At 43.5% G+C, this 18,213-nt stretch overlaps 1 protein-coding gene across 2 annotated transcripts in view; it reads right to left on the bottom strand.

Annotated features, from left to right (window-relative positions):
* Gna14 (G protein subunit alpha 14) overlaps nt 1-18,213 on the bottom strand; it is a 182,411-nt gene that overhangs the window by 107,549 nt on the left and 56,649 nt on the right. The window contains exon 1 of one of the 2 annotated variants that reach the window (XM_087563755.1): nt 5,727-6,031. The exons of the other annotated variant lie outside the window; for it this stretch is intronic. Within the exon in view, the coding sequence (XP_087419881.1) occupies nt 5,727-5,736 (10 nt within the window). The 5' untranslated portion in view covers nt 5,737-6,031. Of the gene's footprint in view, nt 1-5,726; nt 6,032-18,213 lie in introns of those variants that run through there. 2 annotated transcript variants of the gene reach the window in all.

Genomic DNA, 18,213 nt, shown 5'->3' with positions numbered 1-18,213 from the left:
GAAGCTCCCAGAAAACACTCTTCTCAGAATCAATTTTATGTGCAGAAACTGGTAGTGCTAATCATGGGACAGCACAGGTGCTCACTCTCAAACACTACTTGTTAGTTACTGATGATCTTGTCAGAGAAATCTCCAAACAGAAAAAGTGCACACACCCCATAATCCCAGCACTAGGAAAGCTGAACAAAATCCCAGTTCCCGGCAAGGATAGCCTACATAGCAAGGCCCTGTCTCAAAGATAAACAAACATTCATGAACAAATACATACATGTTTAACAAATGTAAATCTGTGGTACAAATCCAGAGGCAAAAAGATTGTTGAACCATAGGATCAGTGAGTTTCTGTAAGATCGTATCTCCTAGCAATATCAGAAGCTAAACCTCCAAACACGAGCTGGGTAAGAACAGGGATGCTGAATTGGATTGGGGAAAGCCCTCAACCCTGCACACAGAGCTTCAGACAACCGAGCAAACTGTGAGTGGCAGTAGTGGTCATCTCCAGAGAGGAGCACCCTCAATGGTTCCCCAGTGCCCAAGAGTCATCCCTGAAAACATACATACAAGTAATATCTTATAGATACAACAAAATATATTTAAGAATATATATGTTCATACAAATACTTAAGATGTATACCATAACAGTTGATGAAAAAGAAGCCATGAATTTGAAGGAAAGTGATTGGTATATGGGAGGGATGAGAAAGGAAAAAGGGAGGAGGGAAATGTTGCAAGTAAAACACAATCTTTTTTTTATTTACTGCTTGTTTTCTAAGTCTTTTTTTTTTTATTAACTTGAGTATTTCTTATATACATTTCGAGTGTTATTCCCTTTCCCGGTTTCCCGGCAAACATCCCCCTCCCCCTCCCCTTCCTTATGGGTGTTCCCCTCCCCATCCTCCCCCTATTGCCGCCCTCCCCCCAATAATCACGTTCACTGGGGGTTCAGTCTTAGCAGGACCCAGGGCTTCCCCTTCCACTGGTGCTCTTACTAGGATATTCATTGCTACCTATGGGGTCAGAGTCCAGGGTCAGTCCATGTATAGTCTTTAGGTAGTGGCTTAGTCCCTGGAAGCTCTGGTTGCTTGGCATTGTTGTTCATAAGGGGTCTCAAGCCCCTTAAGCTCTTCCAGTTCTTTCTCTGATTCCTTCAACAGAGGTCCTATTCTCAGTTCAGTGGTTTGCTGCTGGCATTCGCCTCTGTGTTTGCTGTATTCTGGCTGTGTCTCTCAGGAGAGATCTACATCCGGCTCCTGTCGGCCTGCACTTCTTTGCTTCATCCATCTTGTCTAATTGGGTGGCTGTATATGTATGGGCCACATGTGGGGCAGGCTCTGAATGGGTGTTCCTTCTGTGTCTGTTTTAATCTTTGCCTCTCTATTCCCTGCCAAGGGTATTCTTGTTCCCCTTTTAAAGAAGGAGTGAAGCATTCACATTTTGATCATCCGTCTTGAGTTTCATTTGTTCTAGGCATCTAGGGTAATTCAAGCATTTGGGCTAATAGCCACTTATCAATGAGTGCATACCATGTGGGTTTTTCTGTGATTGGGTTAGCTCACTCAGGATGATATTTTCCAGTTCCAACCATTTGCCTACGAATTTCATAAAGTCATTGTTTTTGATAGCTGAGTAATATTCCATTGTGTAGATGTACCACATTTTCTGTATCCATTCCTCTGTTGAAGGGCATCTGGGTTCTTTCCAGCTTCTGGCTATTATAAATAAGGCTGCGATGAACATAGTGGAGCACATGTCTTTGTTATATGTTGGGGCATCTTTTGGGTATATACCCAAGAGAGGTATAGCTGGATCCTCAGGCAGCTCAATGTCCAATTTTCTGAGGAACCTCCAGACTGATTTCCAGAATGGTTGTACCAGTCTGCAATCCCACCAACAATGGAGGAGTGTTCCTCTTTCTCCACATCCTCGCCAGCATCTGCTGTCACCTGAGTTTTTGATCTTAGCCATTCTCACTGGTGTGAGGTGAAATCTCAGGGCTGTTTTGATTTGCATTTCCCTTATGACTAAAGATGTTGAACATTTCTTTAGGTGTTTCTCAGCCATTCGGCATTCCTCAGCTGTGAATTCTTTGTTTAGCTCTGAGCCCCATTTTTAATAGGGTTATTTGTCTCCCTGCGGTCTAACTTCTTGAGTTCTTCGTATATTTTGGATATAAGGCCTCTATGTGTTGTAGGATTGGTAAAGATCTTTTCCCAATCTGTTGGTTGCCGGTAAAACACAATCTTAAAAGTAAACAAAAAGAAACCAACTGCAAAGAAACAGAGGAGGGGAGGGAAACACAACCTGGGCTATAAGCTCTGGGTGAAAAGTGCCATCCTCCTTTATCTGCAGTGCCTGGAAGAGCTCTTGGCACACAATTATACTTCAAATACTTGTTTAAGAAACACTCGGTGGAGAGCAGTGGTTACCCCATTTTTAATTACAGCATTGAAGGTTGATCAAAGTTTCATTCACAAACAGAAGTGAGGACCCAGCGTGTGTGAAGCTCTGAATAGGACTGCAGGTACGTAGGCCGACTTCCTCTCACCAGCCGACCATAGCCTACTGAACAGCACAGAAAGGACTGTCGAAGTCTCTTAGGGCAACCAGACTCTCTCCCCAGTCCTGTTCCCACTCAGAACTGAGCGACAGACTGCAAAGCAATAGGCTTTGCAAACGCCTTCAGCTGGCGGAGTGAAGCCTCTCACAGGGGTCGTAGACCATATATCCATATATCAGATATTTACATTAAAATCCATAACGGTAGTAAAATTACAGTTGTGAAGTAGGAATGAAATAGTTTTATGCTTGGGACTCATCACAACATGGAGATCTGTGTTAAAGGGCTGTAGCATTAGGAAGGTCAGAAACGACTGCCCTTGATCTTCTAAGAAGGCATATGTAGGACTCAGGTTGGTATTGCCTTGTCATTAATGATACCTGACACAACACTGGAAGCCCAGGAGTAGCCTCCTTTGGCTTCACCCTAATCACAAGAAGACCTTCCAAATGCCTAAAAAATTCTGGACCAAATGTAATAACAACAAATTAGACCAGTTCAAAGCACGAAAAAGCACTTATAGCTACCATAAACAAAAGGAATTAGCTGTCTCAAGAGCCTTGCATGAAGTTCTAACTAGGGGTAAGGAAGCGGAGCTGGCCCTGTGAACGGCTGTCCTAGTTTGCTTTCTATTGCTGTGGTAAAACATTCTGAATAAAAGCACCTCAGGGGAGAAGAGCAAAGTCTGAGCAGGAACTCAACCCAAAAGCCTGAGGTAGGAACTGAAGCAGACGTTATGGAGAACTGCTTCTTACTGGCTTGTTCCTCGGGGCTCTCTTAACTTGCTATTGCATTATGCAGTCAGGACCATGTCCCCAGAGTGGGCTGGGCCTTCCCACACCAATCACAAATCAAGAGAAAACCTCTCTAGACGTGCGTGTCAGCCATCTGATAGAGGTATTTTCTCAGTTTCAAGTTGGCCTGCATCAGCAATGAGGGAGTTTGGTTAGCAAGTTATAAGGAATTGATGAAGGGAGCAGGGGCAACGTGAATGTTCTCAAGAAATAAAAGATTAAGGAACAGAAGCAAAGCACTCAATCTGCAGGGACAACTCATAAAATCCACTAACAAAGAGCTGAGACATGATCCATTAACAAAAAAAATCTCCCAACGTGACGACCCTAAATCCGTTTCCTTTCCTGATCAGTTCTGCCTTCTGGAATGTCTCTTGCTTCCGCTCTTCCATGAATAAAATGTATACATTAAGATTGTTTAGAAGGTCATTGACTCTATTGAAAAATTAAATATTTTTAAAGTCTAATAATTAACCTAAAGGACACTTCCAGGCCTTAAAAATTTGCAAAACCGCGCTGCCCATCTGTTATTTGGGGGAGACTTCGCATATTTTAAAATAAGGTTGGGCCAGATCCAACCGGAATGTGCTGAGCAGTTTGGGGCCATAATTGCTAGAGCAGTGATTTTCTAAACATTCCACTGTGACGACGTGGAGCGGATGCTGCAGGTAGGCAGGCGTGTTCTACAGGACCAGATTATTTAGAATTCCAAGAAGAAAGCAGGGATGAAAAACCAACTCACTGTTGCTACTCATTAATAATACCAACTCAACAAATCACATCAGCTACATAATCATAAACCATATATTTATGAGATCATAGCTCATAAATATGAGAAGTTTAATAATAATAATTGATAGTAGTAGCAGCAGCAGCAGCAGCAGCAGCAGCAGCAGTAGTAGCGGTGGTAGTAGTAGTAGTAGTAGTAGTAGTAGTAGTAGTAGTAGTAGTAGCGGTAGTAGTAGTAGTAGTAGTAGTAGTAATCCTCAGCTACAGATTGTTAGGGCCATTCTGGGCTATGTGAAAGTGGAGGAAGGGAAGAGAGGAGGAAGAACAGTGGAGGAGACAATGATTAGTACTTTGATCAACCTGTGTCTACTTTTAACAAATCAGCTAAGCCAGTTCCTCTGTAAAAAGTGGGTGGAGTTGCAGGAGAGGGGAGAGGATCAAAGATGGAGGTTTCAACTTCCTCTAAAAAGTAATCTACGCTCAAGGGATTAAACGTAAATGAGGGAGCATGATTTCTGGAGTACCATAGTGGAATGATAAAGGCAAGACGGAAAGCAAGGGATAACCAATGGGAGGACCGGCTTGTGTAAAAACTTCTCAGCAGGAAGTGGGATGGCAGACATCTAAGAGCCACCAGCAACCAAAACACTTGGACTTTTATGTCACACCATCCTTGGGCTTTTTAAACCTTCGTCGGCTTCACTGTGATTACTAAAGCAAAGGTGGACAAAACTTTGGGGATAGCATACAACTAACTCCATCATAGATAAAGAGCACAGAAGGAGCTAATCAGAATAAGGAACTACAGAAAGATACTGTGACTGCCACTGGGGGGAGACAGGCGAGTCTTCGACGCTGCCCTAGCTTTGGCGTAGCAAACAAGCTTCATCTGAAGGGTAACTAAGGCAGGGATTAAAAAGACCCGTTTAGAGAGATCATTACGGTATTTTGAAGCAAAGTGAATATTTTCAGGTTGCTTTGGGTCTATTAATAATTACTAGAAGAGCAAACATTTCTACGAGTTGGAATTTATAGTCACAGGAATGAGTGCCTGAGCCACATACGCTCGCTCCCAGCAGGTTAACACAGGAACATTCTCTTCTCTCACTTTAAAATGAGTGGGATTGAAATAATCCTCCCCCAACTCTGTGTGTCACTTTGTCTACAGCTGACAAAAACCACTGTGCAGAATGGGCTCTGAGATCTGTCACGTGGCACAATAAAGTGTCCTTTCTTAGAGTTTCATCTTTTCGCTAAGGTAGAGTAGACATGGACACAGTAACATCGTCATCTTAGGACACTGATGGATCCTCCACTGAGAATCTGCAATTTGACGAATCTGTCTAGCTTTTCTGAAAACAGATCAATGTGTCATTTTAACTCCAGTAAGTGGTCCTTTTCACTCCCCACAGCGTTATCACAACTCAGTCGCTGTACCGGCAGCAATTTATTTCCTCCCTAACTGAAAGCCGCACGCAGGCTCCCTGATCTTTGTGGAGATACCACTGTACTCCGTCTAGCAACAGCTTTGTAACAACAGTGGGTGAATGCTATAAACCTTCCTCAATTTGTGGCTGTCCTCAGAAACAAAGTAAATGTTTGCTGTTGTAAATGCTATGGTGAAAATACGCGCTCAGTCTGCCTACCTGAAAACATCAAACATGCGAACCCCACCTTAGCAGCCGATTGCTTGTAAACAATGGTGTCTTCCTTGTTCAGTTCCAGCACTTCTGATGAGGTAATCTGATGCTCGTGCTTAGAAAGCTAACAAATCCCATGGGTACAGCACAACATTGGCAGTTATGATCCTGAGCTTTGGCAAGCAATTGTAAACTAAGAACTTCATACCAGGACTACTCAATACACAATACGATTTAATGCAGATTGCTTGCCTAGCGTGTACAGGAGAGGCCGAAACTCAACCTGGAGGGGGAAAGAACCACTCTAGAGTAGACGCCACGGTGCTGTGGGTATGCATAGGCACAGACTGCCTCGAGAGTTAAAGCAAGGGGCAAGGGGGTGTTGTTACACTGAAATTACTCAAGAATACATATACTATATGAGTTTGGACAATTGGGTATTTTGAGAGCAAAGGGATTAAGTATTTGCTCCATAATTTCTTTAACACCCATACTTCAGAGCAAAAGTCTTGACAAATTACTCTTACCCATTCTGAAAGAGTTTGGGCACTGATTGGTATAAAGAAACAGAGGCATTTACAGGAATTGAATGAGAGTCTCTGGGACCCCAAGCCTATTAGTGGATTCAAGTCAAAGTGTTTCAAAGATACACCAATATGGCTATCCTCTCAAGGGTATTGGCTCTTCCCCTAAGACAGTCATTAGTGGACAAAGTTCTATCTCCCAAAATACCAAAAAGAGTAGTTTACTACAAACCCAATTATAATATTCTTAACATGGATTCCTTAAGTGTCTGCTATTCCCTATGTACAGATAAACAGTGCAAAGTCTTCCTACTTACTACGCATGCTCAAAGTATCTTCTATAAAATCTTGAGGGGTTCTTGGAAATTGCTCCTTCTGTAGAGCTGGGGGTAGGGTTGATTCGATGCTCACCAACTGTTCTGTCTGAACTGCAACATAAACCTGCATTAACTTGTTTTCCCTGCTAAGTGATCTCAAAACAGACATTCTTCAAGCAGTGTGGGCTTTGAATGGAAGTCAACACAGAAAGCATAAGAGTGCTCAGGCACACATGGTACCTCCAAGGTACCCCCACCCAAGGTTCAGGGACTATCAGGGGAAAGGGGGATGATTTTAAAAGCCAGAAGGTGGGGAGGACTGAAGCAAAACAGTGTCTTCTAAACACGGCAGGTCTACCGCACTTACATATCGCAGCCGCTGTGATTGCTTGCCTAAAGTCAAGCCATCAGCAGTCTAGCATGGAGGACTATTGGGCATTCCTACCTATAACTGAAAAGAGGAGTCACCTTTTTTAAGGTTGTGTCCCCAGTAGGTCTACCTCGCTTCAGTGGATGCCTCCACACCTCAGAGTATAAAGCCAGCACCGACTGGACTCAATGGGTCATTAAAACAAACAAAAACAAAAGCAAACAAACAAGAAAACAGAGGACACAGAATTGGGAAGGGCATGGGGGGAAGTGTGGATCTGGAAGGAGTTTGGGGATGAGCAAAGATAAATATGACAGAAGCATGTTGTCTTAAATTCTCAAGGAATTAATAAAGATCCAAAATAGGAAGAGTTGAAAAGTGCTCCTCCCTCAGAATGGACAGCATATACTGTAAGGTGACGTCTGTCAGAAGCCACAAATAGGCAAAGGGTGGTGGGAAGCGCAAACATGATCCTGGCCACCAGACTGAGATCTCCCCAGCTTTTACCTGAGGCCCACTGGGCCTGCTGTGCTTCACCGGCTCCTGGTGTAGTGGAGAAACCTATTGTTTGTCAAAGACAGTGGTTCTCCATCTTCCTAATGCTGAAACCCTTTAATACAGTTAGTTCCTCAAGTTGTGGTGAGCCCCAACCATAAAATTATTTTTCTTCTGTAATTTTCTACGGTTATGAACCATAATGTAAGTATCTGTGTTTTCCAAAAGTCTTTGGCCACCCCAGAGAAGGGGTCATTTGACCCTAAGGGGTGTGTGACCAGCAGCCTGAGAACCACTGCTATAGGGCCAGTGAAAGACCTTGCCCAAAGTAAGATCTCCATCTCCATCTACATAGTGCTTTCCGCAAAACAGCTACAGTGGTGAACAAAATCAAAGTACTGAAAAAAAAAACATGTGTTGCCACCATGCCAAAGTCTGAAAATGCAGATCATCCCAGCTGCCCTGAAATGCACAATAGTTTAAAAATTACAGTAAGAGTAAAGAAAATACCTTCATGGCCCTCTCTACCCAGACCTCAAGTTTGCACAGTGACTGCTGTCTTAAAGCCTCTTATGCCTGCCTTGTCCCCATCTGAAGCTGCCTATTGTGTAGCTTAAAAATAAGACCCAAATACCTTTTCTTTTATTTTAAAATTCCAATATAAATACATCATTTCCCCTTCTCTTTCCTCCCTCCAGACCCTCCTCTCCAATACCCTTCCTCTCCTTCTTTCTAATTTGTGCCCTCTTTTTAAATTAATTATTAATGCATATATACATGCATATAAATACATGTTGTGTATATTTTTCCCATCCACTTTTCCATGTCTGTTGTTAATGTCCTTGTTCAGGTCATGTTTAGGCATGGAGTGAGGACTATACTCTCAAACACTTTTATCTGTGCACGTTTCATACTTAGAAAGAACAGGCAGAAAAATGCAAGAAAAAAAAAGATTCATTACCAGGTATCCTAGTTTGTGCTCTAACCAAAAGTAACTTAAGTAAGAAAGTATTTATCCAGCTTACATGTCCCAGGTCACAATCCTTCAGTGAGAGAAGTTAGTCAAGGAACTAAAGGCAGGAACTGAAGCAGAGGACGTGAAAAAATGCTATTCACTAGATTGCTCCTCACAACTCAACCTGAGGGCCACATGCCCAGGGCTAGTACCACACCCAGTAGACTGAACCTTCTTATATCAATCCTTAATCAAGAAAATGTCTCACATGCTTACCTACAGGCCAACCTGATGAAGGCATCTTCTCAATTATGTTTCTTCTCTCCAAAGAACCCTAGTTTTTGTCTAATTGACAAAAACTAAGTACCACACTGGGACAGAGTGGAGCGTCTAAGTCAGGGCAGGGCAGACACTGTAAGTCTACCTGAAAGACTCCAGTAAAGCTAGCACTCCATAGTCTTGGCTACTGAGAAAGCCTTTGAGACTGAATTGAACCCAAAACAGATTAAAGACTTCTAGAGCCTGGATATAGAGACTATTGTGACCTTTATCTCATTTACCAATGTGACACTGGCTGTCATGCCTGGAGTAATTTTTGAAACAAATCTTCTGCTTCATCCTCTGGGGCATTCAGTCTTAGAAATTGGAACTAACTAAGGTCCATGATTAGAGAAGAAGAAAACCACTCAAGGCTCTTTAAGAAAATGGCCTTCAGTACTACCCCACCCACTCCTTTAAATTTGGGGTACCAGATAATGTGACTGGCCTTTGGGTAGACTGTTGCCTAGGCATCTTCGCGCAGAGGCTGGGTTTGGTTGAGACAAGCACAGAACAGGTTAAGATGATAACCACTCTGAGCTGAGATAACTTCGGTGAACACTGTAAGTGCACCCCGCCATGCACCCCAGTTCTTCTCCCAAAGCATGCACTTCTGAGTCCAGAAGAGCTAGAAATGAGGGAGGGGCATCCCAAATCCTGCCTTCTTTCCACAAAAAAGATTTGGAAGCAAGCAGTACAGATTGTCCAGGTTGGTACTTGGGGCTGCTCAGTATCCCTAAGGGTCACATTCTTTCAATTTCTTAAAATCTGCTTCTCTAGTTTCATAAAGTGATGCTAGCTTTGCAAATGGAAAAGGAAAGCCGGATGCCTGCACGCCCTCTGCTCCTGGAGTCTTTAGAGGCTGATTGCTCTGCCCCTGAGGGCTGCTGATCATGGTTCTCTCCCGATCTCAGGCCTTTCAATGACTGACTGTCATACAGTAGTAAGCTGGACACATTGATTCCTTGGGGTCTGTGGACTCATGTCTGTACATCAACAGCAAGAAGTGGTCTTTTCCATTATGAAGTGGTCTCTGTCCTGTCCAGCCTTGCCATTCTTGGCAGCTTTCCCCCCTTTGCAAGGTAGTTCTGTGTACTGTTGTGACATGTGTCAATTCAGCTATCCATAAATTGAAATGGATTAAGCCCCTATTCAATGAGGTAGGCCCTTTGGGAAACTTGCCTTCCTCTGGCAATACGGGAGAAGTTAAAAATATTATGATTCTACTTCCTGCTTTCTTTATTTTTCACTTAACAGAAGTCGACTGTGTGCCTCACATACTTCTGTCCTAGTTGGCTACAACACTCCTGGTTTACCCCTGTGGTGCTGGTGAGGCTGTTAACTGTGCCTACTCCCTATAGTGCTAGCACTCCCTCTAAGGAAGACAAGCTCCCCCTGCCTACTTCACAGACTGCAAGAGTGTGTGAGGCGGAAGTTTACAGGAACAAAAGGACCCTCATTTCCAGAGAGTACCTGAAACCCCTGTCACGAGTTCAGCTGGGTTGCAGGAGGAAACCATAAAATTGTTGTGTCCTTTCAAGAATCATAGTCCAAGCTAGCTCTTTCAGGGACAACCTAACAGAAGGCGAAGGGCCCAGGTGCAGAGCCAGACTTCCCTACATTGCTATCTTCTATGTACACACCAATGAGTTATTTAACCATTGTGTGCCTTACTTTCCTCATGTGACAGTGAATAACAATGGTTCCTACTTCGTAAGCATATGAATAGTACAGCCTGAGTCCCTGCCTCACATTTGAAATGCTAGGAGGTATTTTCCTCTATAAACAATTGCTCTACACAATGGAATATTACTCAGCTATCAAAAACAACGACTTTATGAAATTCGTAGGCAAATGGTTGGAACTGGAAAATATCATCCTGAGTGAGCTAACCCAATCACAGAAAGACATACATGGGATGCACTCATTGATAAGTGGCTATTAGCCCAAATGCTTGAATTACCCTAGATCCCTAGAACAAACGAAACTCAAGACGGGTGATCAAAATGTGAATGCTTCACTCCTTCTTTAAATGAGGAAAAAGAATACCCTTGGCAGGGAAGGGAGAGGCAAAGATTAAAACAGAGACTGAAGGAACACCCATTCAGAGCCTGCCCCACATGTGGCCCATACATATACAGCCACCCAATTAGACAAGATGGATGAAGCAAAGAAGTGCAGACCGACAGGAGCCGGATGTAGATCGCTCCTGAGAGACACAGCCAGAATACAGCAAATACAGAGGCGAATGCCAGCAGCAAACCACTGAACTGAGAATAGGTCCCCTATTGAAGGAATCAGAGAAAGAACTGGAAGAGCTTGAAGGGGCTCGAGACCCCATATGTACAACAATGCCAAGCAACCAGAACTTCCAGGGACTAAGCCACTACCTAAAGACTATACATGGACTGACCCTGGACTCTGACCCCATAGGTAGCAATGAATATCCTAGTAAGAGCACCAGTGGAAGGGGAAGCCCTGGGTCCTGCTAAGACTGAACCCCCAGTGAACTAGACTATGGGGGGAGGGCGGCAATGGGGGGAGGGTTGGGAGGGGAACACCCATAAGGAAGGGGAGAGGGGAGGAGGATGTTTGCCCAGAAACCGGGAAAGGGAATAACACTTGAAATGTATATAAGAAATACTCAAGTTAATAATAAAAAAAAAAAAACCATAAAGGTACTTCTGAGAAACTTCCAGAAAAAATGACCGAGAGAGGGTAGATGACTAGAACTCCTTTCAATATTCTGGAAATACAGGATTAAGTTTCTCCTGGTTTTGCAGGTATGTGCTTTTTATTCTGGTTGGGGCAAAGAAGACATTACCTATGCCAAGATCTCTGGTAGAAGAAGTGAAGGTTAAATCCCAACACAATACTTCTAGCTAAGGACAAACAGAAAAACAAGAACAACAACGTGACATCCAAACCATCACATGGGTCCTTCAGCCTGAGTCAACGGAAAGAGGTCCTACCTATGTATCCACAAATCCATGCTATGGTGTGCACTCCACATTCAATTAAGATATTTTGTTCTTGATCTTTTTGTCATCACCCTTTAAAAATTATGTATGGGGGAGGTTGTACCTGATATGTTAGCTGGGTTCACTGCAAGGAATTTTTCTAACCTGTTTTTAGATTTGCTGTCTCCTGTTTTCATATTTGTCCACATATCCTCCCCCTTTGTGACTGTCACTGTCTTTAGTAGTAAGTTTATTTGTGACTGGGACAAGTGCTCACTGAGCATATGGAATGCTACTTTCAGTACCTTATTGGTTGTCCTTTCCTTGAAGCCTGTGTCAGAGAAGCTCATCTCTAGAATCCTCAAACTCATTCCTTAGTAAAAGATATGTTCAGAGGCACGATGTTGAGCTTTGGATGGACTTAAAGTCATTACAATTCTATTTTGCTATGTTTTTATGTTCTACATTTTCATGTGGGGGAGGACCTTTAAAACTTTGCCTCCAGACAGGACATGGATAATGAATATAAAGAATCCCTTTCTCAGCCATCCTATTTAGACTTTAATATTCTTTACCTACTTATATCCAAACCTCTTTTTAGTTGGGAAATAATATTATTGTTCTTAATAAAAGATAAAACATTAAAAAAAAAAACAATTGCTCTGGATCTAAATCCTGTTGCCACATGGCTACAATGTGGGCTCGACTGAGGAAGGACCTCTTTCAAGGGAAAGATAAGGTGAAATCCTTTGGCTCTAGGGTTGGCAGAGCTATCTGATCAGATCCTGTCTCTAAAGACATAAATGATTAATGAATAAAACAGGTCACTACAGTTGAATCGCAAATGACTGACTCAAGTCTCTGGGTTTGACACAGTTGCACATTTCTCAGGGCCCAGGTTAGCTGAGCACCAAAAGAATGGCTTTGCAGCCCACATCCCTGTGGATCTGTGCCTTGGGCCAAACAATCCACTTCATCTGATGGTGGCTTGCCTCTCCTATAGTTAATAAATATAAAGGTCAAACTTATTCACAAAGTTGTGCATTAGGAGACTTCAGACCTTGGTGGACACTGGAGACTTCCACTTTTGAAATCTTATCCTGTGACAATCCACTCTCTGACTATAATTTCAGATCAACTTCCTGGCATTCATGAACACCTTGGGTTTCTCAAAGCCCCCATTGTTCCTCCACACAACATTCCCTCCTAGTATACTTTCTGGATCACGTTACCATCCTCTCAGCAACATGTACTTTTCTATTGCTGGGTAAAACACCAAGGCAACTTATGGAAGGAAGGGTGTATTTGGTGTTTACTGTTTAGAAGGGATAGGAGTCCGTTGCCAGGATGGTGGGGAGTGTGGCAGAAGGCGGATGTGGCATTGGGCAGAAGCAGAGAGTCATACCCTGATCAACAAACAGGAGGCAGAGAGTGCCCTGGGGATGGCACATGGTGTTTGAAACCTTAGGCCCATCCTAGGGACATATTCCTCCAACAAGGCCCTGGTCCTCATCCTTCCAAAACAGATACAAACTGGGGACCAAGTTGTCAAATGCCTGAGACTTGAAGAGGAACATCTAGTTCAAACTGTTACACTGAATCTTCCCGATGTTTACTCATTGCATCCAAAGCTTTCAGTCCAGGATTGAGCAGACTTGGCACAAATTAAGCCCCCAATGACTTCAGAAAATATTTGACTGGTGCCTTTACTCAGCAAAAGTGTGGAACTGGTGGAACAGCACCAGTCGCTCCTTCAGCTTCTGTTTCAAATCTACTTGCCTCTCATTCTCGTCATTACCCTCAATAATTTCATACCCTTCCCCTCTCTTCAATTACTTTCTATCACGGGCATATTTACCCACCAGAATAAAGTCTAATCCTGGACCATCCATCTGCATCTCTAGAGAGCTTGCCCATCACCTTGAACTTGAAGTTCGTCATGTTCTGCTGACGGTTTACTCATCCACAGCAGGTAGATCTTGATTTTCTTTCCTTCTCGGCACACAAGACATGGAACTTTCCCAGCATGACTCTAATTCATTGTCTCAGTTGCTACAAGATTCGGATCAATTACTCCACTGTTCTCACTCGATGCTGTCCACTCCCCCCCCCCTCCTGGTTGCACAGTGCCTCTGGGATTACCTGATATTTGTCTGTATCTCTGAAACCTCCCCAAGGCACCAAGCTGGGTAAAGTCAGAGGCCTTGTCTTGCTAGTCTTTGTATCTCAGGCTCTGAGCAATTTCCAGGACGTACTCAGAAGCCACTGGCACGGAGCTGGAAAGATGCTCAGTGATTCCGAGCACTAGCTGCTCTTGCACATGACCTGGGTTTGGTTCCCAGCACCCACTTGGTAGTTCACAGCTGTGCGTAACTCTAGTTCCCAGGGAATCCAACACCCTCTTAGGACTTCCTTGGGCTTGCAGGCAAGCACTCATACACATTAAAAAAATTAATCAAGTACATTAAAAAGCCATTGGCTGTGGTAGTGGAAACACCAGTAACTGCCAGGCCTGGGCTCTCACAGCTCTGCCAAGTATGCGGACTTAGAATACCCTGGGGTTTCTTCCAGCACTAGCACCTGAAACTTGTTTGCACAAACTGCACATGAACGGATGCTCAGAAATCGCCAGGCGGCACTTAGGGAGCTGGGAAACGCTTACGAGCCTCACCCCATCTCTCCCCATCTCTAATTGGCTTAAATCCCCGACTGCCTGAAGAGACAGCACACCTTTGTTTTGTGAATTTGCTCAGAAAATAGAGGCAAGGCTTACCAACTAGATTAGGTTAGGACAGGAGGGGCAGTCAGCGAAGGAAAGCGAGCTCAGGTTACAGCCAAGGTCAGCAGGCAACACAAACCCAACTTTGGACTCCCCTCAGTCCAGATGCCAAAATAAATTACTCTAAGCTTATGAAATTTCTGTAAACTTCCATTTGTGACTTTCGTCGTTTTATATTGCATATTGTTAGTTGAATGGGTAGAGATTAAAAACAAAACAAAAAGAAATTTTGAGTCTGACCACACTCGTCCTTTCTGTGAGGGTCCCTATGGACAGACGTTGAACTGCTTAACCACTGTGTCTAGTGTCTGTGGGGTTCTGAGGAGACCCTCATTAGCTCCTCTCCAAATTTCCTACTGGCATTAGTGGTTGGAGAGAGCTCTATGGTTAAGAGCGTTCACTGCTCTTGGAGCAAACAAGAGTTCAGCTCCCAGAACTTCAGGAGGTTCATAACTTCAGCTGCAGGAGACACCTCCTATTGGTCTCCATGGTTACTCATACACATCATAAATAATAATAATTTAAAAACTAGATCTTTTTTCCTAAAAAAGTGGAGAGAGTGTGGCATTTGGGGACCAGAGAGACCATGACTCAGAGGTTACAAACACTCGTTCTTGCAGAGAACTTGGGTTCAACGTCCAGCACCTACACAGTAACTCACAACTGTCTGTTACTCCATTTCCAGGTGTTCAGTCCCTCTTTTGACCTCCACAAGCACCAGGCATATACATGGTACACGTGCATACATGCAAGCACATACAGATAAAAATAAATAAATCTTAAAAAAAAAAAACAAGACCAAAAAACACCTGCCAGCTAAATTTGGCCTATAAACCCAAAATGTAGATTTTATTTGTCAAATGGACTTTGTCCTTTAATGATGACTTTGATGGTATATTTCACCAGAAAACTACAGAATACACATATTTCTTTAGAGAAATAATTCCTACTTTGGGAGTGATTACACGAACATCATTTTATTAACGGGAACAGAATCAAAGTTCAGATAACTGCTTCATCCTGCCATGAGGGCTTTACTTGCATTAGAGAACCTTCTAGCAACCTTTGATCAATCCCCCACAAGTCACCTCTTCCTCTATCCTGTGACCCCCTCTTCTCCCACCATTCACATCATGTTGTAGCTGATGTGTTAGTAGAAAAGCCAAAACCCCAAGTCCCAACCCCTGTGAGGGCCACAGAGGACATCTTACAGAGACTAAACATAAGAACTCAGATGTGGCTGGTGTGACCAGAATATAGGATCCCCAAATACACCTTTTTCATAATGGTCATTTTAAACTGATAATTTTGACAAGCTGCAGGCATGGTAGAAGTAAACAGAGCAGAAGTTCCCCATCTTTGTAGGAAGGAAATCTGCTGGCCAGAGCATCTTTAGCTTCATACCAGAACAAAAGGATCCCTCACCATGTCAGACTCTGGCTGCTGTGACAAAATACTCACACAAATGACTTAAAGGATGGGAGTTTACCTTCCATGTCATCTCTGTCTAGGCTCGGCTGGCTCCCTTTTTTTGGGATGGGGAGTCTAGGAGCATCAGTGTAGAGGGTCCAGTGGAGGGAGCACAGCTGCTCACCATGATGGGAAGGGGAGAGGGGAAAAGGAGAGAGGAAGTTTCTAGGGACAAGATGCACCCTTCAAAGATGTACCACACTGACCTACATCTTCCAACCAGACCTCAACTCCTAGGATTTTCTTAATGATTCATCTGTTGTCATCATGACCCATCACCTCTCCAAAACCCATCAGCTGGATCGAGGGCAACTCAGTGGGTAAAGCACTTGCCACCCTGACTGATAGCGTGGGTTTGATCCCCAGGACCCATATGGTAAAAGGAAAGAACTGACTCCTATAAATTGTCCTCTACCCCCACAAATGCACCATGGCATAGACACGCACACACACACACACACACACACACACACACACACACACACACACACATGCACACACACAATGAAAAAAATAACATCGGCTGACAAGAAAGTTCTTAAATTAGCCATGAGCCTCTGAATGGTATTTTTGGATTTGGATTTAAGCCATAACATTGACCAATAGAGCAGGCGCCAATGTAAAGCTGTGTGGCTAACTGTCCCTTGCTGGCCATGACTTTCCCTATAGCTTGACTTCACACTACCCTTCTGAGTCCCTGGTAATTGCCACTTACTCTAATAATGTGACTCTGGCCTCCTGGCTTCTCACCTCTGGACCTAGTCTACTTTACCCATATTCTCAAGATAGAGAACAGAAAATAGAATAGTTTGTCCTACACATGGTGTGCTCAGTGCAGGGCAGAATAGGGTTGTCAGTATTCTCTCAAATGGGGTGCCTCTGTTGATACAACCTGGGTTTGTCCAGTAAACCTACCTGCCTTTTTATTGACACTTCCAGCTTTATTTCTTGAATGGAAGATTGTTGGACATGGTATTGATAAATTCATACATCAACTTCTTTGTGTGCCTGTAGGGCATCCCTGTTGCTCACTCGCTGTAAAGCATTTTCTTGTACTACGTGCATCTCTGTGTCTTTCACACGCAGTCTTAGACTACAGCTTAAAGCAATTGACTTTCTTCAGACCTCCTGTTTAAACATGGAGTACCAGCCAGTCTACTACTCTCAAACTACAGGCCAGGAGTCAGAGACAAACTGAAGACACACAATTATGCTGAAGGAGGCACACAAAGTCTGCTCCCCAGCATCCCAGAACATCTTCACGTTTCAGTAAATCCCATAATTCCCCAACATTAGTTTTCTATTGGAGCTTTACAGATCACCACAAACTCAGTGGCCTGTGACAACACAAACCGAAGGCGTTGCGTTGGAAATACATGAAGAACTTTAGAGACTCGGCAACAACAAGAAAAATCATCTGAAACATTTCTTCAAAGGAGATAAATAATGGCCAAAAGGTGTTCAACCTTAATCATCAGGAGAATGCAAAGAAAGCCCAAGAGGCACCATTTCACAGATACTAGGATAGATACACAATTGTCTAGACGGAAAAAAATCAATTACCAGCGGTGTTCTTGTCACTGCCCTGCCTACTGCCCCTTGCAGCATGATAAATAAATCTTTCTGTTGAAAAATCGGCAACAACAAAACCCCAGAAAGCCGAGTGTTGGTGTAGAGAAATTTGACTCTTTGTATAACACCCGTGGGATGCAAAGTAGGTTGGCTACTATGGAAAACAGTTTGGAGTTGCCTCAAAAAAGGCATCCTATAACCTTTGGGAGCAGCACTTCTGCTCCCAAGCTCAGACCTCAAATCATCAGAAGCAGGTACTCAAACCCCTACCTAGATGTTTATGGCAGTTCCATATATAATAGCCGACACAGAAATAACAAAAAATGTATTATCAGCAGATGAATAAATCATGTTCTCCTACAGTAGAATGTTTTTCATCTGTAAAAAGGATGAGATCCTAGCCTATGTTACAATATGAACTAACCCTTAACCACCACACTAGGCACAAAAGGCCTTAGAGTATACTAGTCCACTTACACCAAAGATGTGAGTCCATGGAGACAGCCCGGGCTGATTACCTTGGAAACCAGGAAGCTACTGCACAAACCATGGAGTTTCTTTCTGAAGCAATGGACCTGCCTTGAACCAGCTCGAGTCATGATCACACGACACAGCGAAGACACTAGATGCCATTGAACTGTAGCTTTAAGTGGGTGACTTTGTTCTGTGCATTTTGCTTCCACATTTACTCTCTCACAGTTCCGAGCTCAAAAGTCCCGAAAGCAAAGACTGG

Source organism: Rattus norvegicus, chromosome 1 (assembly GCF_021556685.1).
Source record: "Rattus norvegicus strain SHRSP/BbbUtx chromosome 1, alternate assembly SHRSP_T2T, whole genome shotgun sequence".
In the NCBI taxonomy this organism is placed as follows: domain Eukaryota; kingdom Metazoa; phylum Chordata; class Mammalia; order Rodentia; family Muridae; genus Rattus; species Rattus norvegicus.
This window is presented reverse-complemented; position numbering and strand designations above follow the sequence as displayed.